The sequence below is a fragment of the Anoplophora glabripennis genome, unplaced genomic scaffold (genome assembly GCF_000390285.2).
Source record: "Anoplophora glabripennis isolate ALB-LARVAE unplaced genomic scaffold, Agla_2.0 scaffold254, whole genome shotgun sequence".
Taxonomy (NCBI): Eukaryota; Metazoa; Arthropoda; class Insecta; order Coleoptera; family Cerambycidae; genus Anoplophora; species Anoplophora glabripennis.
In genome coordinates, this window is record NW_019416482.1 from 509,574 (window position 1) to 537,558 (window position 27,985).

At 34.3% G+C, this 27,985-nt stretch overlaps 1 protein-coding gene across 1 annotated transcript in view; it reads left to right on the forward strand.

Moving 5' to 3' along the window:
* Nucleotides 1–1,867: 1,867 nt before the first annotated feature.
* The window catches only part of LOC108908131 (photoreceptor-specific nuclear receptor-like), a 77,879-nt gene continuing 51,761 nt past the window's right edge, over nt 1,868–27,985 (forward strand). The window contains exons 1-2 of the mRNA XM_018712058.1: nt 1,868–1,961; nt 15,247–15,511. Of these exons, the coding sequence (XP_018567574.1) occupies nt 1,868–1,961; nt 15,247–15,511 (359 nt within the window). The remainder of the gene's footprint in view (nt 1,962–15,246; nt 15,512–27,985) is intronic.

The window sequence follows — 27,985 nt, forward strand, 5'->3', positions numbered from 1 at the left end:
AGTCAGCAGTATATTCCTTTAGAAGAAATATGTGATTTTGTAGTGAAGTACATTATATACCTACTCGTATTTAAAAAATATATTTTTTTTGAAAAGCGATAGTCAACTTTTTTTTTCAAATGGCAACATAGGTTTTTTTTATTTATTATTATGCAGATTTCTATTCTGAATTCAACGATGTATATAAAGTTTACACTTGTGAAACACGTATTACAGAAAAAGCATTAAAATATTAGTCAATACCGCATTATTAGCGCCCGGTCGCTTAATTTACAACAAACATATTTTGACTAATCATGTATGCCTGGAAAACAAAAAAAATAATACAATAAAGCAAGTAAATGTCATTTTAGCGTTCGTGTCCCAGTTTTTTACGCATTGTACCCTTTCTGTGTCATTTACAGTAGGTTATTTATTGAAATAAGCTCAACAGTGCAAAATATGAGTAATAATCAATTGACGGACATGATTCAGGTATACTTTCGGTGTAATAAAAATCGTGATGCAGGAGTCCGCCTTTACAGAGAACTATTTCCTCACAGAGAAGTTCCAGAACCACGTAGATTTGTAAGACTTGAAGAAAATTTGAGAAACTATGGTGCTTTTAAGAAACCCAAGAACTTCCATTCGGGAAATTTCTATTAATAATAGAGCATCAAAGAGAACTGCACATGCAGTATTGAAAAAGCACAAGTTCAAGCCATACATTCCTCAAAAAGTACAACCATTAGAGGAAAACGATAGAGAACGACGGCTACAATATGTTTCTTTAGTTGTTTTAGGTTTGTTCTTCTTTGTTTTATGTTTAATCAATGTTACTTCGTGTTGAATTTTGCATAATGTATTTAATTAAATTGTATTTCTTTTAATTGACATTTATTGTATTGTTTCTTTTCTGTTAACTACAAAATTCTCTTTTGAGTTTTATTTGCTTTGCTGTATTATTTTTTGTTTTCCATGGCACAGATGATTAGTTAAAATACATTTGTCATGAATTAGTGGGCGGGCGCCCAATGCGGTATCGACTAATATTTTGTCGTATTTTCTGTAATAAATACTTTACAAAAGTAAAGTTCATATAAATCGTTGGATTCAGAAAATAAATCTGCACAATAATAAATAAAAAAAAATATATTGCTATTTGAAAAAAAAAGTTGACTATCGCTTTTCAAAAAAAAAATAATCTCTAATAGGCTCCCTCTATTTAGTCATTTCATTTAATTTTTGGTTTTTTAAAATCAGACTATAAATAACTGAGTTATGGTTTGCGGCGTTTTTTAGGAAACAACCTGTTTAACAAATAAATTGATCTATTTTCTATTTGCAATGTATCCATGTTTACCTGCCAAAATTTGTAAGTCGTATCGATTTTTCGTTATTCTAAGGTCCCCGAGACCTTCCAAGGGCCGATATCTGCCCGAAGAACCGGCACATTCTATCCCGGCCGGAGTCAGCAGGTTAAAAAAGGGGTTGATGGCAGCGCGCGCGAAAATAGGGCGCAGCCGCACGCGACGACAGAAGTTAAACACGGGGTAGCGAGGTCTGATCCCGCCCTCAGATGACACACCACTACTAACGCACGCCATACCCCGCGGTACGTCATTCTTCGACGTCGTCGCCACCGAAAAACATCACCCTGAAAAAAAAAACGTTAATGAGGCCGAACCACTTGTTCGAGTCGCGGGCTGCTTCACGGATCGCGGTTGGCGCTTCTCGATTCCAATCTTACGTTTGTGTAATTAGCCTGACTTCAGTAATTGAAATTTTACGATTTTAAAGTGCCACGTTTCGAATTTTTTTGATCGCGGAGGCTGAAGACGTTCTGTTCGTGAGGTGCAACCGGTAGACTGGTTCGGGGAAGGTGGCCATGGATTGCACCGTATCTCAGCCGCAGGCGACTCCGATTCTATCGACACTCCATCAGCCCTGTTCACCCGAGCAGCACCCCTGCCATCCGAACGGTGAGTAATTAACAAATATGTATATTACAAAAAAATCGGCGTAATGTTTTTGGTTTCCATTACAATAAAATAAGTTTACTGGAAATAATATGCACCTACCTATTTAAGTATCTAAAAAATACAATTTATAATTCTGTGCAGTGAAAACTAATTTTTGTAAATTTACTAAAATAATGGGTATTTGATTACCCTTTATTTTAGCAGTAATTTCACAAAAAGATTGTAATTGGTACAAAGTACAATTTTGTTGTAAGCATAGTTTTGGTATACTTATAGAACTTGTGTAAATTTTTTGTCTTTTTGTTTTTTTATTTTACATTGTGATGTTTTAATATTTTTAAAATAATTTTTTGCTGGTATAGCGCAACGTTCCTTACCTATTGCATACAATATTTATATCGGTAATAATAATTTGACGATTTTTTTCAAGTATTGTTATTTTCCTTGCGATGTTATTTCATTTGAAATTGAGATAAATATTTAGATTGCTACATACGGTCTGTTTGATTACAATGGTCTGGAGCTATAACTCCGTTACCCTTTTTGTGGACATTCTGTAAAGTATATATATATATATATATATATTTATAAATGGGATGTTATTTTCTTTAGGTATACAGACGTACAATTTTTTTTTGTCACGCTGTAGATGAGTGGTGACGTCCTCGATATTTTTTTAAATGAGATTGTATAAACTTTTGTAGACGATTTGATTGATTTTTTATTTTCTTTCCAACCATATACAATTTATATGCCTTTACATAACGAAATTTAAAAGAAAAATGAGAAAACTTTCAGCGTTTAACTTTAGTTTACGATGCTCGCTTTCTAAATCATAGAAGGAAAAACTACTACCGCTATCTGTCACATTTCGGTTTGTTTGTAATTGTTGCCACCTTTCAAGTTTAACTTATAACAAAATCAATGATTTTAATGAGGAAGTTGATATACTGCAGGTTTATTATAAATGTAGAAAAAACAGTGTAGCAATTTTACATTTCTGACGACAACGGTATCCTAATAGAATTTTTCCTAACAGATGAAGTATAGTCTTTCCGAAATCAGTTAAACATATATAAAAACGCCTAGCAATAAAATTTAATGAATTTCATAGGCGTCCCTAAAAAAGTTTTCTGCTAAAGGTAAAAAATTTGTATATAATGTGTAGAAAATTTCTATTATATGTTCATTTAACCAACAACATATTTTAATTCTTCAACTGGGCGACCAGACCTGTATATGGGTAAGGCTAAATAAATATGGGAACAAATTTTTCAAATATTTTAATGCGGAGTTGCCGTGTAGCGACGGAACCTGATACATACCACCTCTTTGGTCTTCAATTGAGATCGGAAAGACTATACCAATTCAGCGGTCTTCAAATGTAGCATTCAAATGATTTATGTTTATTTGGGCATTATGTGGAGGTGCACCGTCTTGTTGGAAAAAATATTTACATACTCATTAACTGTTAATTCTACCAAATACTGTTGTAACTGATCTCTCAAAAATCAAGGAAGTATGGCCCTATATTTTTGAACCACATCACACATTAATATGAAATCGATTTTGAAATTTTCTTTTTCTTATAATTCTAGGATTATTATGGCTTCATTGGTATGATATATCGCGGTTAAACATGATGTTAGAAAAATTACTTTCATCTGCCCATAAAATAATTTTTGGAAAGTTAGTCATTTTTATGAAAATATTGAACCAAATTCACCTTGTAAGGAAACAATTTATGTTTATGTAGAATTTTGTACTCGGTTAAATTATTATTTCTGGCTAATTCCCATATGGAAGTATTCGTATTTTCTTGCACACCTAATAGTAATTCTACGAGTAATTCTTGATTTTCATTGTGAGCATATCCTAAAGAAACTCTTCTCTTCTTTAGTGTTCCATACTGTCTTAGATTTATTTTAATTTTACTAAACCTTCTTCTGTTAAAATTCTGGGAAATTATATTAGGATAAACCTGTCGATATAATTGTATAATTGTATTTTTTGTTTAATAGATTTGAATAAGTTCACTAATGGTACCTACTTCTTTTTCTATCGCCATCACTAATAAGTTACAAAATTGTTCTTCTCTGTACAAAATATTAAGTTCGTATTTCAACCTATCTATTTCAAAAACGTTTAGATACATTTGTAATAAACATGTAAACTATTTTTTCCGGAAATGTGTTGGCATATTCGGGAAATTTTGAGAAATCTACTAAAGCAAGAAAATTTAATCATGTAAATTCCCAAAACGAGTACTTAATTGAAGGGAAATGTAGTTTATAATTTACTGCATTTTATATCTAGAAAATATTTATAATTCGTCCCAACTTTTGCCCCGTTCAGTTGGTAGTCCTATAATATTTTTCGCATAATTAAAAATATTTTTAAATTTTTCTTCGTTCCACATAGCCATTGATAATATTTATCATATCAAAAAAATTGAAATTTTCGCGAACTTTTGTCTTTTCTTTAAATTTTTTTCTCTTTTCATTAAAAATTGTCGTTATTTTTGGCGATGGCCGATTATTCAAAATTTGTTGGTTTTATACTTCATTACACTTTGAAAAAGTTTCAAGTAGAGATAAAAAAATATCGTGAGCGGGATTTATTATTATAGTCTTTCCAAAGTCAGTTGAACATGTATAAAAACGCCTAGCAATAAAATTTAATGAGTTCCTAAAAAAGTTTTATGCTAAAGGTAAAAAATTATAACAATTTGTATACAATGTGTAGAAAATTTCTATTATATGTTCATTTGGCCAACAACATTTTAATTATTTATGTCCTCAAACAATTTTATTATATTAGTGGTAAATTTCGTTTTGTTCCGTTTCAAAAGGTCTCCAAAATGCCATGTTCTAATAATATTAATAAACAAAATATCCCTCTTATTTCTCCCTTTCGCAATTGTAATGTGAATGATTAATAGAAGGTGCCTATAATAAATTAAAATTACCTGAATCACACCAAATTCCGCATTGCTGCACTGCACTGACAGGCAATTTGTGATCCACTTGTCAACAGCTGAGATTTATTGCCTAGTCTCCCAGTCTCCACGTTTAGTTCGACCAGACCTGTATATGTATGACTATATAAATATGGGAACAAGTTTTTCAACAAATATTTCTATGCCGAGTTGCTGCATCAGCGACCGAACCTGGTTCATACTGCCAACCTATTGATTCTTCAACTGAGATCGGAAAGACTATACCTATGTATATCGATAATATTATCTATTATATTATGTTAAATTTAATCTTACTTTGTTTTGTTGTAAAGTTGTTTTTAATTTACTTTAAATTAATACCTGCCTCCTTAAAGCCTTTGTACTATCATCACTCACATCTACACGTTACACGGATAGGTACCGCAAAACTGACACTGTAAGCAGGGTTGCCACAGCTCAGGCCGTATATTTCGGTATAATGCTTCTGGATATTTCGGTAGATTTCGTAAATTTTCAGTAGATTTGTATTTTATATAAATAATAAGTAAAAACTAATTCGAGTTAAAAATATTATATATTCTATGATGGAATATGGATGGAAAAGGCCATTGTTCAAAAACAAAATAAAATAGAACAGAGAACAGATTCTTAAAACAATAATAATAAATAAATAAAACAAATAGGTATAAATAAACTCTAAAAGAACATTGACAAAAAGTAACAGAGTTTTACTTATATAATATAATATACTATACAGATTATTACAAAACTACTATGATAAAAACATCGCGGTGAACATTATTCCACTTCATCTATATTTTTACCACCAATACCACCATAAAGTAATGACCTTCATTACCTTTAAGAGTTCTTTTTCAATGATAAATTGTTGTTCACACGTTGTTTCTTGTAGATACCGCCTGGTATGAAGGAAATCAGAAATAGTAGATGTGTTCAAATTTGCTCTTAACTTTGTTTTTGTTAAATTACAGTCTGAAAAAATTCTCTCGACATTTGTAGATGAGTGTGGCAGACAAAGAAGTGCAAAAATTTTGTTTTCGTTTAAAATTAAATGTGGATAATATGCCTAGAGTTTATTTAACATTTGGTCTTTTTTCGAGTGAATGTTTTGTAAATTTATCGGTAGAATTTGGACAAAAATCGGTATTTCGGTAGATATAAGCTATAATCGATAGATCTACCGAAGTTTCGGTAGCTGTGGCATCCCTGACTGTAAGCCGAACGAAATGGGCCTCAGATTCCCTCCTTAAATACGTTATTTTAACCTTCTCTCGTGGAAGGGGAACCACAGTATATTTATAGGCAAGTATGACGCGCTTACAAACCAGGAATTTGTGGCCTGACTTTGGTGGGGGCGGAAGGAAAAATTATTTTATTGTTATTTTGAGTTTTGATAAAATTTAATAGCTAATTGGAAATTAATTTAACTGTTTATTTAGGGTAATAGTAATACAGTGAGGCCTGGCATCACTTGCTTCATACGACGAGCCGCCACTGATTTACATGATGAATTTTATGTATTCTTTCTGTATCTTACACTTTTATTATCGTCTAAATGTTGCAACTGAAAACGCGAAACGTCCAGTATTAGATACCCAAATCGCGGATGCTGTGACGGAACAAAACCCAAACGAGGCGATCCTCTATTATTTCAATAAATATCATGCCAAAGTGCCACGCTAATTGTAAATCCATTTAGAGCGGGTCCGGGCGACACAATCAGGGGGCACATCTGTAAACACGAGGGGTCGGACGAGCCGGGCATATGGGGCCGCGCCGGCACTATTCACATGATAATCAAGCACACTTGATTAATACTCTAATGTCAATTTGACTGTAACTGATTTTATAAACTCGATACAGCGCGGGACCGAAGCCAATACATCAGGGAGCACTTTGCGCGGCTGCGGGGTCACCGGCTGTGAGGAAATCGCTTTATGGGCACTCACCTAGGCGATGCAGGCAGGAGTACCCAGATTAGATTATGGGAGAATAGTACAGGGTGATCCACGGTCTAGTTGAATGGGGTAGCTTTCTTTAATCGCAAAGAAAATGGAAATGTTCAATTCAGTTCAGTTCAGTTCAGTTCAGTTCAGTTCAGTTCAGTTCAGTTCTTCAAGGCATGAAATAATTTCAACATTTTCAAAATTTGCCTCACTTTTGAATCTGATCTACGAAGCTGTCTCTAGCCCACTTACGCAATGGCAACCCCAGTAAAAGCAGTTGGCGATGTTTGGATGAGGGAACCTATATGAAGCAGAAGACGCGGAGCGGAATCTAAATTTTCATCTAGGTTTCGAAAATTTCCTGCAAAATTTTCCACAAATCTCTCAACCGCCCCAATGACCAGAACCGCAGCAGATGTCATCGACGGAGGCCGATGCTGGTAGCAGAGCGACTGTCCACGACGCGAGAAAAAATCACCCCAGTTTCAAATTTCGGAAACTGAAAAGTTTTCCGAATGGTAGGTTGTACCAAATTCGAACTAGGGAACAAGAAACCACCACATAAAACGACAAACTAGAGTCCAGCGCGGATCGAATCCATCCCAGGAGAGACCAAAAGTAGTATCTTCGGCGAACATACAGGACCGTAGAGGAGCCACCATGGGATGTGATTGAACGTCGACTCGAGATATCTCAAACCAGTGCTTAGGCAAAGCAAAACCTATAAAGATAGTGACAAAGATACTAGAGTACTCAAACGTGAAGTGACTAAAGAACATTTTAGCAGAAAAAGGCTCATTTAAAAGCTTCCAGTGAAATTAGTGCCATTCCGAGCAACCAGGTTAGAGACAAAATAATAGAGAGCGTGTTCTACTTCCACCAGATTCAAAACCAAAATCCTGGACTGGGCTAGGCAGACGGAGCGATGAAAAAGGCCAGTGGAGAGAAAATAAAGATTTATTCTAAAAACTATCAAGTTTATTACTATGCATATTACATGCTGCAGGTAACAATATTAATTGGAATAAAACTTAAAAATGGACTTTTGACATCATTTATAACGAACGATAAAACAGAACGTCAACAATGTATACAATTTGGTAAAATGTCCCTAAAATTTTTCTGTAAAACTTTCTTCTTATATGAATAAGTCAGTTTCGGTCGAACTCTATTTTTATGATTTCTCAGAAACATTTTCGAACTCGTTCTAACATCAACCAGCTTTAAGTCCGAAATGATATTTTACAGCTAACTGAGTTTTGGATTTGGGCCTGCCATTATGTACATATAATTATATGGCGATCCAGCATTTTTCCGAACTGAGAAACAGAGCAACATTTTTTACCTATGTTTCGAAAATTTCCGCTGAAATTCTTTATGAAGTTTCCAGTCGCTCCCCATCACCAAAGCCGCAGCAGCCGACACGAAAGAACAAAAATTTATCCGAAAAATGCAAGATTTGAACTGGAGAACCGCAATATAAGTGACAATGCCACGATTACAAGTCCATTACCCGTCCCAGACAATTAGAATTAAAAAATGGACAAAATCCGGAAAGGCCAATTATCTATTCGAAGGCGGACTTCATTATGGCACCTCTGCGGGCCCATCAAGGACTGTGATTGAACTTCAACCCTGGTGACCTATAAACGTCTTATTTGGATTATATGTATACAATCAAATAACTTACTCATTTATTGTTATTAGCGCAATTTCAATAAATCCATTTTTAATTCAAAACATTGTTAAAAATTTTTCATAAATTTTTGCGAACACTGCCCCGGCCTAGATCTGTTCTAGAGCCCCAACCACCAAGGCATTGTCCAATTCTGCGGTATCTCAAGGGATACAATAAGTTCCTAGAACCGTAGGAAGCCTACGTAAGCTCCCAGAAGCTTCTAAATTTTCAGGTATAGGCTTTCCGATCTCAATTGAAGAACCAAGAGGTTGGCAGTATGTACCAGGTTCGGTCGCTGACGCAGCAACTCGGCATTGAAATATTTAAAAAACTTATTCCCATATTTATTTAGCCCAGGGATGCACAGACTTATAGGGAACAGGGGCCACTCCGGAAAAATATAAGCCAAGGACGGGCCACTACAAACAATATTTATTAACACAAAATTTTTATTTTTAAATAGTATGAAATACAATGATAAAAATAAAATAACCTTCAAAAATGTTTGTTGTAATAATTATGTAATCATTACAATGTAATATTTCATGTTTTATTATTTTGATGCATGACATTGCATTGAACTAACAAGTTTTTTTATATTTGGCTCCACATTACTTGTAGCCACACGTATAATTGCTTCCAAATTTTCATTTGCCAGACGGTTTCGGTTTTTCGTTTTGTTAAGTTTCATCACTGAAAACGTTTGTTCACAAATATACGTCGATCCAAATAAGCTTGCGCATTTCAATGCATTTATTCGCAACTCTTTATAAGCGTTTTTATCAACGCAACGGTAGAAGTTGAGTAAATTACCTTCATTAAATTTGTTTCTTAAATTATCATCATTTTGCATGTCTATTAATTCCAGCTGCATTAATTCCGGCGCATTTTCGGGTGAAATGTTGAAAGGATTGCTGAAAATGTCCAATAGCGGTTTAACTTTTTTGAAGTCTACAAAACGATTTTCAAAAGCTTGTATCAAAATATCAATTTTTTCAACATGAGCGAAATTGACGTCAGTTTTATTGAACTTCTCCATAATTTTTTTGTAGTTCGGAAAATGGCCGTAATTGGCTGAATTGATTTGTGTCCTGAAAAGACTCAATTTGCATTGAAAGGACGAAACATGAGAGTATAGCTGCGAAATCAATTGATCTTTGCCTTGGAGTCGCGTATTTAAGACATTCAAGTGATTTGTGATGTCTACAAGAAACGCTAAGTCACACAGCCAATCAGGGTTGTCGAGTTCGGGGACGTCGTTTTTCTTTTCCGCCAGAAATAGTTGGATTTCTTCAATCAAGTTAAGAAATCGCTGTAGTGTCAACCCACGACTTAGCCACCTTACTTCAGTGTAAAACAGGAGATCACCATATTCGCTTTCAATATCCTCGAGAAATTGTTTGAATTGTCGGTGATTGAGACCTCGTGATTTTATAAAGTTTACGGTAGGTACTACAACTTTCATAACATTTTCAAATCCCAATAATTTTGAACAGAGGGCCTCTTGATGTATAATACAATGAAACTGCATTAATTCCTTGGTATTTATGTTTTTAGTTTGTAAATATGTTTTTAACAGAGTTACTATCCCAGATGTACTTCCAACCATTGAAGGTGCTCCGTCAGTTGTAATTCCAGATATTTTCGTTAAATCCAAATCCATTATAGAACATTTTTCTAGAAGAGCTTTGAGCATGTCACTTCCCCTGGTTTGACTTGTCAAAGAACTCATACCAATCAGTTCTTCACTCACTTCAAAATTTTGCGTTACACCTCGTAAAAATATTAATAGTTGAGCAGTTGAACTTATATCTGTAGATTCGTCGAGCGCTATAGAAAAATACTCAAAACTTCTCGATTTCGTAGCTAATTGCTCTTCTATATTATCTGCTAATGCGGTAATTCTTCTTTGAACAGTCATCCGATTTAACTGAATTTTTTCAAACTTCTTTACATTTTCCGGACAAATTTTTTTTGCGGCGATATCCAAACATTGCTTAACAAACTCACCATCTTTAAAAGGCCGACAAGTTTTCGCTATTATTCGAGATATTTCAAAGCTAACTTCAGTGGCTGTTTCAGCATCTTGAATTGGTTTTGTAAACATAGATTGCTGGCCTATTAGTTCCCGTTGTAAAGTGGAAATTCTTTGCGTTCGATTTTCGCCAGTTAATTTGGTAAAAGTTGGATGCTGGGTTTCATAGTGCCTTTTCACATTATATTCCTTCGGAATAGAAACACTACTCTTGCATATTAAACAGACAATTTTGTTATGCGATGAAATAAAAAAGTATTTTTCGGTCCAAATATCATGAAACTGTCGATTTTCATCTTCAACCTTACGACTACGTTTCTTACTGGGGCCTGGTTTATCCATATCAAAATTAATATTATATGTTACAGTCGGTAAAAGCCAAGTTCGAACGACGAAATATTTACTCGTCACAGATTACAGTTCTCAAACAGTATAACGTTCGCTTATCCGTAGTCAAAACTTAACTGCCCCGGTAGCCGGCGATGCGTCGTATTTATACGAGTTACCAAACATCGAGAACCATCCACTTTGTTCGGGGATCGACGTGTTTCGCGAATCTGTAATCTAGTTGATGCGACAGATTTCTAGTCTCGTAATAATATGCTTGGACCGGAGCGCGGCGAGTAGAATACTTTTAAAATTCGTTGGCGGGCCGCATAAACATCGACAGCAGGCCGCGGTATGTGCATCCCTGATTTAGCCGTACCCATATACCGGTTTGGTCGAACTAAACGTGGAAGTGGTAGAAATGTATACGCCCAGTTGGAGAATGGGCTCGCGAGCAAACGGCGTATTACACAGCCGCACTGGGCGACTGGGCAATAAATCTCAGCTGTTGAAAAGTGGTTGAGAAATTGCCTAGCAATGCAGTGCAGCAATGCGGAATTTGGTGTGATTCGGATAATTTTAATTTATTATTATTATTTAAAACGCAACAAAACGAAATTTACCATCAATATAATAAAATTGTTTGAGGAGATAAGTACTTAAAATATGTTGTTTGCCAAATGAACATATATGTTAATAGAAAGTTTCTATACATTATATAAAAAATTCTTACCATTAGCAGAAAACTTTTTTAGGGACGCCTATGAAACTCATTAAATTTTATTGCTAGGCGTTTTTATACATGTTCAACTGACTTCGGAAAAACTATACACGCTGGAGACCTCAAAACCAGTGCTAGATTAAGCAGAACCTAAGAAAGAGTACTTATTATCGAAGAGACCAAAAACATTTTAGTGCAATTCTCCTTCTTACGTGTATTAATTGGAAAACTATACGTTGTCAGTTCGCAATTTTTTTACGAAAGCAAAGACAAAAATATAGTCACTACAACATTGATGTAGAAAATAAATAATTACGGCATTTTTTTATAATCCAAAGCGATAGAAATATGTTTCTGATAACAATAATCTCTGCCGCCCTCTCTCTGCCCTCTGGCACCTCTCCAAAGCTCCAACGCGCGTGAAATCTCGCCAAATCTCCTCTGTATGTAATAGATTTTTAATTTGCTTGACCACATGGTATAATATATCGATGTAGTCGACACCCCTTCAAACTCACAAAGGGATAGTCAATCCACCCGCCGCCCTAACCTAACTTTCTATCATAATGCCACCACTTTATCCCCATATAATACAAATTAATACACCAGAATTAAATAGAGACAAGCGTAATCCCCGGCAGTCTACTCGTCCTTGTTCCGGGTGTTGCGAGACGCGTGCCGTCCTTATCCTGCTAAGTCCTTCTCGCAGGGTTCGATACATGCCTTCGAAAATATTTTGCAGCACTTTACATATGGCGCAAATTTCAGCATGTTAAGAGGGAAGGTGCTATTGTCATGTAAATTGTTTTTTTGTTCGGGGGACGTTTAGTAAATCGGTTGTGATTTTATGTTTGATGTGCTTAATAGTTTTGGATTTGTAGTAAATCGAACATTTATGGGAGGGCGGAGAAGCTATTTTTCTAAAGTGATTTGAAAATAATTACAAATCCATATACAGGGTGTTTATAAACTTAAAATAACTCTTTTCTTATTATATGTACTTATAAAATGACGCCAAAAAAGAATGAGACAAATTTTATTACTTAACAAAAAAATACGCTTGAGGACTGCTTCATAAATGATTAAAAACCACATTACCGCCGGGGTTAGGCAACCACCATTACATGATTGGCATTGTCTACTAGAAATCTCCAAATCTTAATATCTTCAATATTAATGATTCGTTTACAATGACAAACTGTTGCATCTATGCTCGAGATAATGCGAATGCCGATTGGTTTAATAAAATGTCGTGAAAAATTACCAATCACCAGCCGGCGGTTGTTTTGATAATTTTTAATTGCCAACGTACAGGGAATAAAATTACCGTTTTAAACAAAATTACTGGTCACGTGGCTTGTAGTCTCTTATGAAGGTTCAGTAGATTTAATTTTTTTCGGGAAATTGATTATTGCTAATAAGTGCACATGTAGTCCAATTAAATGGGCCTTTAAGTCGCAATTTTGGTCAACTTGACTGAATTTTTGATATGTTAGTTCGAAGTATATAATAACAAGTGACAGTAATTTTTTTTCAACCCCCACCAAGGGTGGAAAAAGATAAAATACAGGTGTATTTCAAGATTACTCAAAAGGGGTGAGAGTTAGGAAAAAATAAAACATAAAAATGGTCTATTGACATTTTCTTGTACTATTAAAATTAACAGAGTTGGGGAGACTAGAAGTTAAGGGATGATTTCAGAAATTTAAAAAATCGTAACAAGCAGAAAAATTAATGAATTTTATATATATTTTTTTCAATCTACTTTAAAAAATGTAAAGTATATTTTCAGAGAAATAGATAAATGTATTTTTTAATTTTTAATAAAAAAGTTACAAAAATGTCACAAAGCGAACGTGATTTTTATATTTGTCGTAAAACAAAATTTCGAAAGCAATTTTTTATTATTTTAAATAATAATCAATCGAATGGCATAGAAAAAATTGTTTTAGTGTTAAATCATAAAAATTAACGATTAAAAAATTAAAATTGTTGTAACTTTTTTAAAATCAAAAAAAATATATATTTCTTTGAAAGAAACTCTACATTTTTTTAGAGTAGATTGAAAAAAAAATATAAAATTCATTAAGTTTTTTACTTATGATTTTTTAATTTCTGAAATCATCCCTTAACTTCTAATCTCCCCAACTCTGTTAATTTTAATAGTACCAGAAAAAGTCAATAGACCATTTTTTATGTAGAATTTTATGCTCTACAACTTTTATAAGAAACTTTTTTTTTCTAGCTCTTACCTCTTTTGAGTTATCTTAAAAAAACCCGTTATTTTATCTTTTTTCACCCCTGGTCGGGGGTTGAAAAAAAATTACTGTCACTTCAACTCACTCACTGTCACTCAAACTAACATATAAAAAATTCAGGCAAGTTGATCAAATTGAGATTTAAAGGCCCATTTTATTGGACTAATAAATATAGGTAACTGGAATTGAGAAATTTTATAAGGTCCTTTATGGTTTAACAATAAGAGCTAGCTACATAAAAATTGCATCTATAACATCGTGAAAAGACTACAATAAATCACCAGTCTGCCTGGAAAAAAGAGGGGGGGGGGTCGACCAAAGACAGTAAATTACAAGACAAATGAAAGATTCAAGCATAAAAGTTGCCGGGAATATTTAATGTTGAAATAAATTTAATAAAATTGGCAGATTGTTTCCTGGAAGAAAAGGTGTCGACACACCGCTTCGAAGTGGTGAAATTTTTTCATTGAAAAAAATTATAAGATTCATGGATAAAAATTATTTGTTGTTATTGTTTATACCCATAAACGATATGCAAAAAGGCAGACTGAAAAGTGAAAGATAACATCGAGGCAGACTGCGATAAAGTGAGCATGCTTAAATCACTCGAGCTACCACTTGATCAAAAGTAAATATTATTTGTCGTAGTTACACCTATTTAAAGAATAAAGAAATAAGTGTATTTGCATGTATCTCTTGATTACGAAAAGAAAAATACATTTTGCAAAAGTGTGTAAAATTAATTTACATAAATCTTCCCGAGACATACCTACACCTAAAAATTTTTTGAAAACTAAGATATAAGAACCTCACAAGAGTATTTTTTCATAAAAGTCTTTAATAACATATAATAACGTTAAAAGACTATCTACGACACTGACATTGAAATTAAGGATTATTGGCCTAATTTTCATTTACTACGCGTGTTTTAGAAATATAAAAATAATATAATTTATTCCAAAAAATTTGAAGGATTGTATCTCTTTAACCGTAGATTTGCAGACCAAATCTTATATAAACATAAACCATCCTGTTGTCTAAATTTGCCAAAATTACTAACCCTCGAGCAATGGTGAGTATATTTTTTTTACGCAATTTCTAAACACTTTTTACTAAGGCACATTTTTAGCAATCAGCCATTAAAAACAAATGTAAATGTTTTTAAACATTAGGTATATAACCGTTTCAGAACCACTGCTTTTAAGCTCCTACGATATACCAAAAAAATGTTCAATCTGTAATACACCGTCGAAAATCAACGCAGTTAAAGATTTGACCATTGACAGCTTATAAAACCAATGATTTAACTTTGTCCTGATCTCTTTTTTACATTTTTTCAGATGTCAGGACGTCTCCCGGCACTGTAGACTGCTACTCCTCTGAAAACGACCACCCGCTTGCTCTTTGCCTGCCCAACTCCCAGACTTTAGTCCAGGCCTCCAGAACACCCCCACCTCCATGGAGCGTGCCCACCAAAAAGGGTACCCCGGGGCTCATATGCGTCGTATGCGGGGACACCAGCTCGGGAAAACACTACGGAATTCTGGCCTGTAATGGGTGCTCCGGGTTCTTTAAGAGGTCGGTCAGGAGGAAGCTCATCTACAGGTGAGTGAAGTAAACAAGAAGAAAACATAAGGTTGACAGAAATTACAAAAATATTAACTGAGTGTTTATTAATTATTAATAAAGGTTAACTATAAAAAGGTCCTTAACATGTTTTAATTTTTTTTTTATATAGGTGTATATTATAATATTCAGTATTTACATATGTTTTTTATGGTAGTTAGTACATATTTATTTTAATAAAATAGTTTTTATACGGCTGCCTTGCAAAAGGGGGTTTTGCGCACGGAAAACACGCTCTGAAAACGGTATTTTGCACACGCCATGTGCTAAACATTTTGCACACGGTTTTGTCATCTTTGCACACGCGTCTCCAGATTGTGATTTTTGTTTGATGTTGTCACCCAAATTATGCAATGTTTCAAGTTGGCTGAGTTTCATAGCAACCGTCACGGCTCCTTTATTTTGTTGATTAGATACTTCAAAAATTGTTGAATTCCCGAAGTTTGGGTGTGAAAATGTGTGATTCTGAAGAGATTTTACAGAAAGCAAGCGAAATATGTTCGGAACTGCTGCCCACAAAATCCAGAAGCAGGTATGAAGCTGAGTTAAGCCGATTTATGGACTGGCGACTAGCCAAAAATGTCCAAACTTTCTCAGAAAACGCAGTAATGGTGTATTTTGAAGAACTATCTAAGAAATATAAATCTTCGACGTTGTGGACGATTTTTTCGATGCTCAAGTCAACGTTAAGTGCCAATCACAACATAGATCTTGGAAGCTATAAAAAGTTGCAAGCGCTAATCAAACGAAAATCCGAAAACTACGTCCCAAAGAAGTCCCAAATCCTCACAGAAGATGATTTTTGCCGGTTTTTGACGAAAGCATCAGACGACAAATATTTACTTATCAAGGCGGTGGTGGCAGTTGGACTATCTGGGGCATGTCGAAGGGAGGAATTATGTTATCTCAAAATAGAAGACACCAAAGATTTCGGCAGTGCTATGCTGATTAAACTGAAGAATACAAAAACAAAGGTACCAAGGTGTTTTACAATTACAGGAAACCTTTACACTATCTTAAAAAAGTACTGTGCTCTTCGTCCTCCTAATCTGAAGACAGGCAGGTTTTTTTTAAACTATCAAAACGGAAAATGTTCAAGCCAAAACGTTGGCATCAACAAAATTGGAAACATGGCTAGGGAAATCGCCAAGTTTTTGATGCTAGAGAATCCAGAAAGTTACACGGGACATTGTTTTCGGCGTTCATCGGCCACAATTTTAGTCAATTCTGGCTCAAATCTGCTTGCCCTCAAACGCCATGGAGGGTGGAAATCCAGTACAGTTGCCGAAGGCTACGTTGATGACTGTTTGAGAAATAAAATGGAAGTTTCGAAAAAGATAGAGTCTTCAGTGTCTTCTGCTGCCACAGAACCAGAACAACGATCGTCTACTGGAATACAACAAGAAAACAACGACCGCACGCTGAAAAACTGCACTAAAAACACGACACCAAAAATATTCTCTATTACCGAAAACAAGGTGCACAATAATACTGCTTTTCCCAGCGTAACCTTGAAGGAATGTTCAAATGTTACCATAAATATTAAATATTAGTTTCTTTTGTTAATGCGTTAGCAATGTTCTTAATAAAAACGAGTTGAATTAAAAGTTGTATTTAATTTATTTTGTTAATGCGTTGGCAATTTTAGTAATAAAAACGATTTAAATTAAAATTTGATTTTTGTGGTCTCTGCAGTCGTATAAAAAGTATCGTAAAAAACTCGTTTTCAAACCTTGTTGTTTAATACACTATTGTACAATGTCTTTAGAACATGAAATAATTGTATCGTGAATATATACGTTTTGCGGTATAATTTGTTTCATGCTTCTTAAAATTATTGGAAACCTAATGGCGCTATTCGCAAAGCATTTACGTTGAGATTGCGACCAGCCCATAAAACATTGGTATCTTTATATTTGTTCACGTCCAACTCTTCAAAGTTTCCGTCAGTTGCCAAACATGTTCAACCCACCAACAAACATATTGTGAACAATTTATACACAATTTCAAGGCTTGTTCGCGATCAGCCCGCAAACAGGTCGCGATCAGTTACAAGTAAACGTTTGCAAAGACCATTTTTTGAGTGTTGTTCTATGAGTGTCCAACGTTTATCAACATATCTAATCGCAAGTTTACGAACACACAAAAATACGGTTCTCTTTTTAGATGTCGACGTGGAACTGCTCGCGAACTGCTCGCGAATTGCTCGCGATGTGTTTGCCGATCTATACGCACCTTAAAGTAACTATGAAATTAGGAATTTACATATTTACTGAAGAGAACGCCAATCTCGTGTAAATGTTTTGAAAAGCGAGGTGCTAAAACCAGTTAATCGTATTTTTAAACACTAAGGTATCTTAATCATATGTACAATCAACGACAGCAGTAAACCTGCTATTCAAGCTCCAAAAATGAAACATACAAAAAAATCGGTCCAGCAAAGCACAGATCTAGAGAGAGAAGATTCGTTTTTGATTATGATTGAAGAGTTACGCCAGAAGGGCACACACGACTAGCGCGACAGGGCTTACAAGGCCCCGGAGCCGGTGCGGGTGCGAACCTCAATCAATTAGGGAACCTGCACTAATCTGTGCAGCGGGTCTGCGCCCTTTGTCCTCTAATCTGGTTACAGAAATCGAGTTCGCTACTGTCCGATCGATTTATGATGACGGCGCACTGGCTAGTAGACGAACGGAGCGAAAAGCACGCACGGATTGTTGAAATTCGTCTATTGGTTTATTGCGCTAGTACACAAGAAAAGGAAATATTTTGAATTTATTAATTACTGGGCGCGATTTTATTGTTGGAAAATCTTGGCAATGATAATATAAAAGGCGTTTCATCAAATGGGTCATGAAAAAAGTATAGCGTCATTGTTTTTTATCAACAAATAGGTCAACAATTCGTCATTTTTCGTTCTACGCGTTATTGTAAAAAACTATTAATCTTAAAAAAAAATATTCAACAGACGATTTGATCTATAGTAGGATCATTTTCGATGCAAAGTAATAAATCATTGCCTGTCAAGGGATCCAGTGCAATACGCTTGTAAGGGGTTTAGAAATTGAATAATTTCTTTACACATTATGAAGGAACGAAGGGATCACTTCACGTCTGACACCCTTGTTCCTACAAAAAATCCTTTATTCTCATAAACTATTTATTTTAAATGTAATTTATTATAAATCCAATTTGTTTTTTAAATTCCACATAATTATGTACCACATTTTACCTCTGTACGCGCCACTGTTGTTTACTTGTTTTTTGGAGTCGGTCTCTGATTTACGACCAAGCTCGCCAGGTTAGTATCTGACGTATAACCGACCACTTCGTACACTCGATGCACCTGGGCGACTACAGTTACTACCAGAGCAGCGGTATTTCAGATTTTACATTCAATATCATTTTAAATTTGAATTGGTTCATCTTACGCCTCCTAAAAATGATGACACGATTTTCCTTTGATAAAAGACCGACAATTTTTTGCTCTACTTTGCATCCAATATGATCCTACTATAGAGAAACTCATCTTTAAAATGATACTTTTAAGTTAAAATTTTGCTTTATAAACATAAAATTTATTGTAAAATTAAACGGAAAAAGTGCTTTTTTTTAATTGTTAATAACTTTTTAAATGTTTAATAACATCTTACCAAACCTTCCCAAAATGTGAGTTTTTATATCCTTAAGAGATGTGTAAAAGATGGACTCGATCGGTGAAATAGTTTTTGCAAAATTCCATTTATTTATCCCATTTTTGCAAAAAGGCCCATTTTCAAATGACTATTCCGGGGGCAGGGTTATGACTAAAACANTATGTCCAATTTGTTTTTTAAATTCCACATAATTATGTACCACATTTTACCTCTGTACGCGCCACTGTTGTTTACTTGTTTTTTGGAGTCGGTCTCTGATTTACGACCAAGCTCACCAGGTTAGTATCTGACGTATAACCGACCACTTCGTACACTCGATGCACCTGGGCGACTACAGTTACTACCAGAACACAGTGCGCATGCAGCGGTATTTCAGATTTTACATTCAATATCATTTTAAATTTGAATTGGTTCATCTTACGCCTCCTAAAAAGGATGACACGATTTTCCTTTGATAAAAGACCGACAATTTTTTGTTCTACTTTGCATCCAATACGATCCTACTACAGAGAAACTCATCTTTAAAATGAGACTTTATAAGTTAAAATTTTGCTTTATAAACATAAAATTTATTGTAAAATTAAACGGAAAAAGTGCTTTTTCTTTAATTGTTAATAACTTTTTAAATATTTAATAACATCTTACCAAACCTTCCCAAAATGTGAGTTTTTATATCCTTAAGAGATGTGCAAAAGATGGACTCGATCGGTGAAATAGTTTTTGCAAAATTCCGTTTATTTACCCCATTTTTGCAAAAAGGCCCATTTTCAAATGACTATTCCGGGGGCAGGATTATGACTAAAACATTCTAGTTAAAAAAAATTATTTTTTTCCGAATTTAGTTGTACCTATATAATTGTTAACAAATAAAAGGCACAGTTTTCCCTAATAAACAAAATAAAATAACTCCGGGGTTTTTGACTTTTGAAAGAAGTTATATACACCATTCGAAAGCTCGTAAAAAACCTACAAATGGAAAAAAAGTTTCTACGACCAATAGGTCCGGAGTTAACAATTTTTTTTTTTAATTACAGAGCAATTTGTTATAAACATTAAGACTTGAAATTTTAACATTTTGTAAATGAAGGTTTAAACTTTATGCCCTGTTAATTTTAATTGAATTTGCCCATAATTGATCAATCCAGAGCGAAAAATGACGAATTTTTGCCCTATTTGTTGATAAAAAACAATGACACTATGCGTCTATCCGGTATAATTATTTGAATATTTATTTCTACAGGGTCAACCAAAATTATGTATTTACTTAAGTAGAATGAAATTACAATAAATGTTCATTCACTGAATTAACCCTAAGGACCGCTACTGGAAATAAAACATCGCAGTGTTTTCTGCTATTTTTATTGATTCGGAAAAAAATACATTGATAAAAGTACTACATTCTAAATCACTCTCCTGTCACATTTACAATTACACACACTAATGCAAAAAATTAAAGGGTCAAAAGAATTTCGGAAATTCTTCCGTGATTTTTGACAGACTATATTTAGGTGAAAAATGGTTGTATCGGGAATTAAGAAAAAGCATTTTGAAGCTCTAAAATTCTAGTTTTTAGATCTTTCGGTAAAATAGCGCGATAAAAAATATTTGTAAATTTCCAAGGACTTGGAAAATTTTTGTTCAGCTCAGCCAATACATGGACCAGATAGCTTGTTTATTCAGATTAAATTTTCTTTTCTTTAAATTTGGATACGACCATTTTTGGAAAAAAATTTTTTTTTTCATCTTTTACACAAATTTTAAAAAACAGGAAAAAAGGCTAATTTATGTTTTTTTAGAAAATTGACGGCTAAATTAGGAATATTCACGAAATGACTAATGTTAAGCATGACTTTTACAGTTCGATATATCCAGAAGAACCCTGTGAAGTTTCATCTCGATCTAGTGAACCGTTTCTTTGTTTCAAACAAACTTTTGATAAAAATTAAAGGGTCAGGTTTTTTGAGCTTAAACACTTCATAATCATAATTAAAATGAAAAAAAAATATTTTTTTTGAGGTTTTCTCACATTTTTACCGCAAATAATGTATAATTGATGAAAAAAAAAATTCGAAAAATTTTCGAAAAAATTTGAAACTGAAGTTTTTTTTTGCTTTTTCGAAAAAGCTTCCGAACATTGAAGAACACAAAATCCAATTGATTCCAGCACGATAAAAAACCGTTTTTTTTTAAACTACCCTTTCCCTTTTCTGAATAAAAATTTCAGAAAAATAAATTTTTTTCTTCATCAATTTAAACGTTATTTGCGGTAAAAATTTGAGAAAACCTCAAAAAAATATTTGTTTCTATTTTAATTATAATTATGAAGTTTAAAAAACCTTAAATTACCCTTTTTTGCTGTTTTTTAAAATTTGTGTAAAAGATGGAGAAAAAAATCCGAAAAGTTGCGGCAGTATGTTATAGGAAATTTATTCCAGTTTTCGAAACTGCCCTTGAATTCTCTGTACGCCCATTTGTCGTCGAGATATGATGGATGATTGAAGACAAAAGGACCCTTTTCCATTAAAAGTACGATATTTCAATGAAAAATGATCGTATCGAAATTAAAAACCAAGGAGATTGAAGCTGAATAAACAAGCTATTTGGTCCATGCATTGGCTTAGCTGAAAAAAAAAATTCCAAGTCCGTAGACTCAGAAAATAAAAAAAAATATTTGCAAAATTTTTTAGAACCTTTAATTTTTTGCATTAGTTTATCTGTTTGGTTCAATTTGACAGGAGTTAAATAGTCAAAATATTTAAATATTTAAATTTATAATTTAGCAATGAAGCTTACAAACACAGAACGAATCGAAATAATATTGACTGGCATGTGGGACGGTCCGAGTGGACTTTACTTCATATACCAAATAGTAACAATTTGTAAAAAACGATACTTTATTCTTTATAGATAAATAAATAATAATATAGTTAATACTATCGAAAAATCTGTTTCTCTGTATCTGAAATAAAATGAAATCCAGATCACTTAACATTAAATGTTGTTTGTACGCTTTCATATCGGAGAAATACATCCTTCCTCCTATAATTTAAAACCGCCCAAATGCAAATTTTCCGTACCAGCAATCATAAAGTATTACTAAAGAATCGCAAAAATAAATCCCTCTTCAAAATTCAATTAAAGTTGCGCCTTTGGGATCGCCCTCGTTGCCTGCGATATGAAATTCTTTTATATCTCTCGGAAGAACGACGTCGTATAACGTTTGTGATCGTTTTTATTGCCGCGGAGGACGCGGAATCTGCGGCGATGGCAAGACATTTTTATGCCTGACAAGAAAACTGAAGGGGACGGTGCTTCGATGAGGTTTTATGGCTTCTTCCTATATTACGAGAAATCATAATTGCTATCGAAAAGAAAGTTTTTAACGTACTTCCAACAAGATTGGATTGATTTTTAACGATGTTTTGAATTGTAAACATTTTGGAATTATTGAAAATATGTTATTTACAATATATGATATTTGATATGCAAATGGCTTGATACAAATGCAAAAATGATTTTTTTGTCTGCTATACATCCCGAGGTAATGGGCCAAAATTCATGGGTAGATTCCCCAAGTAAAAATATTGCGATTTAGCTGAACTTACCTTAGTCCAAAAGTTGATAGTTAAAGAGATACAGGGTGTTAAATGTAAAATATTATTTCAGTTTTTTTTTTAATTTATTCGTTAACAAATGCAAATATCCTCACAAAATTTTGGGGATTGGAGTTCTTTGAGTAGGGGAATTTAAATCTGTTCACATTTTGGTTAAAGTTCATAGAGGGTGCTAGCTGCAGTAGATTGAATGTGTTAAAAACGACAACACTTTTTGGTACTTTAAGATATCTCATCTTTGGTAACAAATTCTTATTTTTCAGCTTTTTTACACAAAAAGTATACTTTATTAAAGTAGCTGTCTCGCACCGTTTTCGAGATATTTTGCTTTGAAACTTCCAATGCTGTTGCATTAAACTACAATTAAGTACCTACAGGTATTATTAATTTAGCGATAAAGTTTCTTAAGTGGGATTTGGACGAAAATCAAATAATTGACGTTTTCCACTTGTCTTATTGGTGTCATTTGTATGCTAATTTCTATTAAGTATTATTCGTATCTAATTAAAATTACATCTTAGCTTACAAATTAAATTGTATAGGTACTCGTATACATAAATGTGAGATAGAATGCCGAGGTTTTCGTTTTTGAAGTTACATGAAATCAGTTGTTTATGGAGAAACTATAAACACTTGAGAAGAACTTTAGTAGCAGGTTTTAAATGCCGCAAAGTCATTTTGCATTAAGGATTTATACTTTAAAATAAGACAATCTTTTAATAAACGTGTTAATAAATGTATTGAAGTTAGAGGTGGACATTTTGAGCAATTATTGTCAAAAAGGCATATTTTTTTACTAATGTTTACTATTTTACTGTACATTACAATTTTTAATTCTAAATGAACCCTTGTTTTTGACATTTCTAAATTATTTTAATTATTTCAACTATTAGCATTGGAAGTTTCAAAGTCAAATATCTCGGAAACGGTGCGAGACAGCTACTTTCATAAAGTCTACCTTTTTTGTGTAAAAAAAGTTGGAAAATAAGAATTTGATACCAAAGATGAGATACCTTTAAGTACAAAAAAGTTATATCGTTTCTAATACCTTCAATCTACGGCAGCTGGCGCCCTCTATGAACTATAACCAAAATGTGAACAAATTTCAATTCCTTTATCCAAAAAACCCCAATCCCCAAAATTTTGTGTAGATATTTGCATTTATTAAGAAATAAATGGAAATAAACTAAAATAATATTTTACATTTAACACCCTGTATCTCTTTAACTATCAACTTTTGGAGTAAGGTAAGTTCGGCTAAATCGCAATATTTTTGCTTCGGGAATTTACCCATGAATTTTGGCCAATTACCTCGGGACCACCCTGTATATAATCGCCAGATATTCGTCCCTGGTTACTGAACTACAAGGTACCGAAGTCGACGTTCTATCTCCTGCCTTGATGGGTCCGCAGAAGTTCCGTAACGAAGTCCTCTTTAGGTTTGGATAATTGGCCTCTACCAATTTTGCTCATCTTTGGATTGTAGTACTCTGATTCTGTATTGAGGTTCCATAATATTCGGAATTTCGAAACTGAGTTGATTTTTCCATTTTTGTCGTACGTTGTCGTCGGCTACTCTGCCTCTGGTGGTGTCGCGACTTTGATGTTTGGAGAGGCTGGGTACTTCATAGAGAACTTCGACTTCGACATACATTTTCGAAACATACTTAGGCGAAAATGTTATTTTTCGCGCCGTCTTCTGCCTATAGTGGAAGGTACATTGGGTTCCCTTGGACATGGGCTTCTACTTTGGCGGGGATTTTCCGTGCGTAGCGTGGTTGGAGAGGGCTTCGTGGAGATTGAGCAACATTTTCAAATTTACCCAGAACTTGGAATACGACAATATCTTAATCTAAAATGTGGAAAAATGGATTTTTCACTATTTTGAGGTTATGTTTCATCATGAGGTAATTTTTCTTCAAAAAGCCCGTTATTTCTCTTCGTCTTCAAAATCACTTTTTTGAGTCTTCGTCTGACGTTATTCAATTTCCAAATATCGACGAATTCGCCAAACTAATCAATTTGAACAGAGGATTTCTGGGATTTGAAAGAAAATATTAGAATGTTTCAAAATGAACTTTGAAGGGGAAGAGATCCTATAAAGTTTTGTGGAGCAAATTACCTCGTGATGTAACATAACCTTAAAATAAAGCGAAAAATTGTTTTTTTACGCATTTAGGTTAAGATATCTCGAAAACTTGCCTGCGTAATTACAATTTTCACCAATTTTCCAGTATTTCTGTATTTCGATAAAATGTATTTTGCTTCCCTTATAACGTATTTGGAAATCTTCTGGGTTTCCATAATGAATAAATAAACCTTATACGGCCCTGCATTACCTCCTTCGAAAAAGTAGTTTAAAACAATACGTCTCCGCCACGCAATTTATACCATTCCCCGAAATCCCATTCGTTAAAACTTTCGATATTCTATCAACACTCAAAGGGACATGATCGATTCCTATTATTCCAATCCTCCATTATACCGAACTTCTTTTCCCGACTCCCGCCGGCTGAAAAAAGGAGGGCCTAAACGCGCGGGAGGACAAAGGCTTAAATGGTATTACTTTTTTATCGTGCTCTGGCTCGAACTAATCATTTCTTGAGACCTCTCCGTGACAGTGTATCTCCAGTCAGGCCCGGCCCAAGACACTTTTGTCATCCATCTCTTACGCAAGTACAAGAATCGTTCGATATTTGCAAATGTTTTATTTCAAATCTCCGTAAAGAGGATTAAGACACCTCTAATAATGATCTTACCTTCAAAGTCGATTTTCTAGAAATGGCTAGTTTAATTTATTCTAATAAGCGGACATGGAAACCTTCAAACGCCAGCAGCCCTATAAACTTTATCACTTACAATATGCGTTTAGAGAGGGGACCTAGCCGGGTGTCTTGGCCGGCGGATTTCGATCTGCCGAGTCAAGCATCATGGACGCAGGCTGGAATTTGGATGGGTGACCTAGGGCAGGCTCGGGGACGTGGCTGTGGCAGCCTACCAGAAACCTGGGTCGCCCAACATTTGCTGCATGCGTGTGGTCCCCGATGAATGGTAATGAGAACAGAGCAAAGAAAATCTCTGTAACTCAAGACCATACATAAACTGTACGTGACTTTGCCACCAAGCCACCCGTGTAGTAAATAGGGTTGTTTGAGGAAAAGTACTCGAGTAATGAAGGAGGGTATACAAGGGGCCTAATAAGGCCTAAGTGCCGCGGTGGAAAAACAATTCCACCACCCTCCGACATACATACATACATACATACATGCGTTTAGAGAAAATTGATACTGGAACAAGACTATTGAACGAGTTATCAGGATACTTAAGAACATAGAAACGGGGAAATATCTGGCAACGTCCTATCTGCCCGAAATACAAGGTTGTACACTGACAAGTGACAAGAACAACCGCATTTTAAGGAAACACAATATTAGTACCTACCATCTACAATACCTGAAAGAAGACAGGGATCGCCTTATCAGCTTTTCCAAAACGAGCTGCAGGAACAATCTGCTTCAAAATCCCGTTAAAATTTTGGTTGAAAGAGATAGAGATAATGTTTTGGTCAAGATCTCCGAGTATAGGGAGGCAATAGAGATCCAAAAGAATCGAGAAAATGTCAATCGAGACCAGGGGTCCATAATGCTACTATCTAAAATTTGGGAATGACTGATCCGCAAAAATCAGGGACCAGAAGGACACGAGCCAATAACTGTGAGTTATGCACTGGAACGCCATGATCTAGAGCACACAGAATAAATGCCGGCCAGAGGACTTAATTTCCAGTTTCAGAGTTTCTTCTAGAGAAGAGGCTGATATATCTCTCCAAACGATTAAAGTAAGCCTTCAAACCAGTCTATGCTGATTTTGATGTACATATTTTTTTCAGTTCGACTTTTCCACATGTACTGTGTACCAAAGAGGATAAATGATTTTCCTTAAAATTTTAAACAAGGAAAGTCTGCTGACATCAAACTGTAGTCTCATCTTTTCTGTGGTAACACATAGTTAAATTAAAGCGCACTAGTTTATTGTAAAAATGTAATAACAGACATGAGAATAGTGACAATAAAATACAAATCTGTGATAAAACTCAGAAAAAATCGTTAACACTTAGTTGGTTTCCATGTTGTATTGAAGACAGATAAATATGGAAATATCATTGATCAAGAGAATTCTGATTTCGAGTCATTTGATGCGAAAAATATATTCGATGAAATTATGTTCATTTTGATCTCCAAGAAATTCCAATGAAGTTCTTTTTTTCCCCTATTACTGAATGCCGGCTCTTCCAAATTGCTTTTTATGCAATTCTCTTTTCATCGCTTCTGGGGTCTGCCCCAGAAAGTATTTTCTTTGATTTCAACTCATCACAATTTTATTCCTCATATTCCTCTAAAAGCATCTATTCTGTTATACAGGGTGACTTACAACTTATCTAAAAAAAAAAAATTGGGACTAGATGCGAATATGGTTTTAATTTATGGTGAAGCAAGACAACATTTGTGTTATGGTGAAGCTAGACAACATTTGTGTTAGTTTGTAGAAACTGAGTAAGACGGGCTCAAATGTGTTTATACGTCTCTGATAAACAGTTGTTGTTGTAACGTCAGGTATGTCAAATTATTTTATTAATTAAAACCACAAATTAATTTTATTAATTAATAATAACAATAGCGGCATGTGCTGATATAAAATAGGTGTTATAAAAATGTATTTATTTCTTTCCTTGGGAAAGAAATTCTTTCAATTTTTTGTCTGTCATTACACTTTGCCGCCGTGCCGTTCGCCGACTGCATGCTTTGCCTTGCGCAAAGTCAGGTTTTATAGTGGACCAGTTTATAGTGCCGTGCAGAAATGTATTTTTAAATCATTTTCGAACTGTCCTTTTTTATTTTTTTTTACAAAACTATTTATCACCCTGTATATTCTTTTGCTAAAATACTATCCTACAAAACAATAAAAATATTTTTTTTTTAGTTTTTTCTACCCGTTACAATATTTCATTTCATCTTTACTTTTCTTCAAAATACTTTTTAGATGAAAACAATTTCAGGGTTTTCATTTCAGGGTTAAACCGAGAAAAATCCCGTATGGTGGAGGCAACCATGGTTATTATGTTTTTGGGGTCGCTGATTGTGAGTCCGAATCCGATGTCCATTTGACCTTGTCAGGTCAGGTTA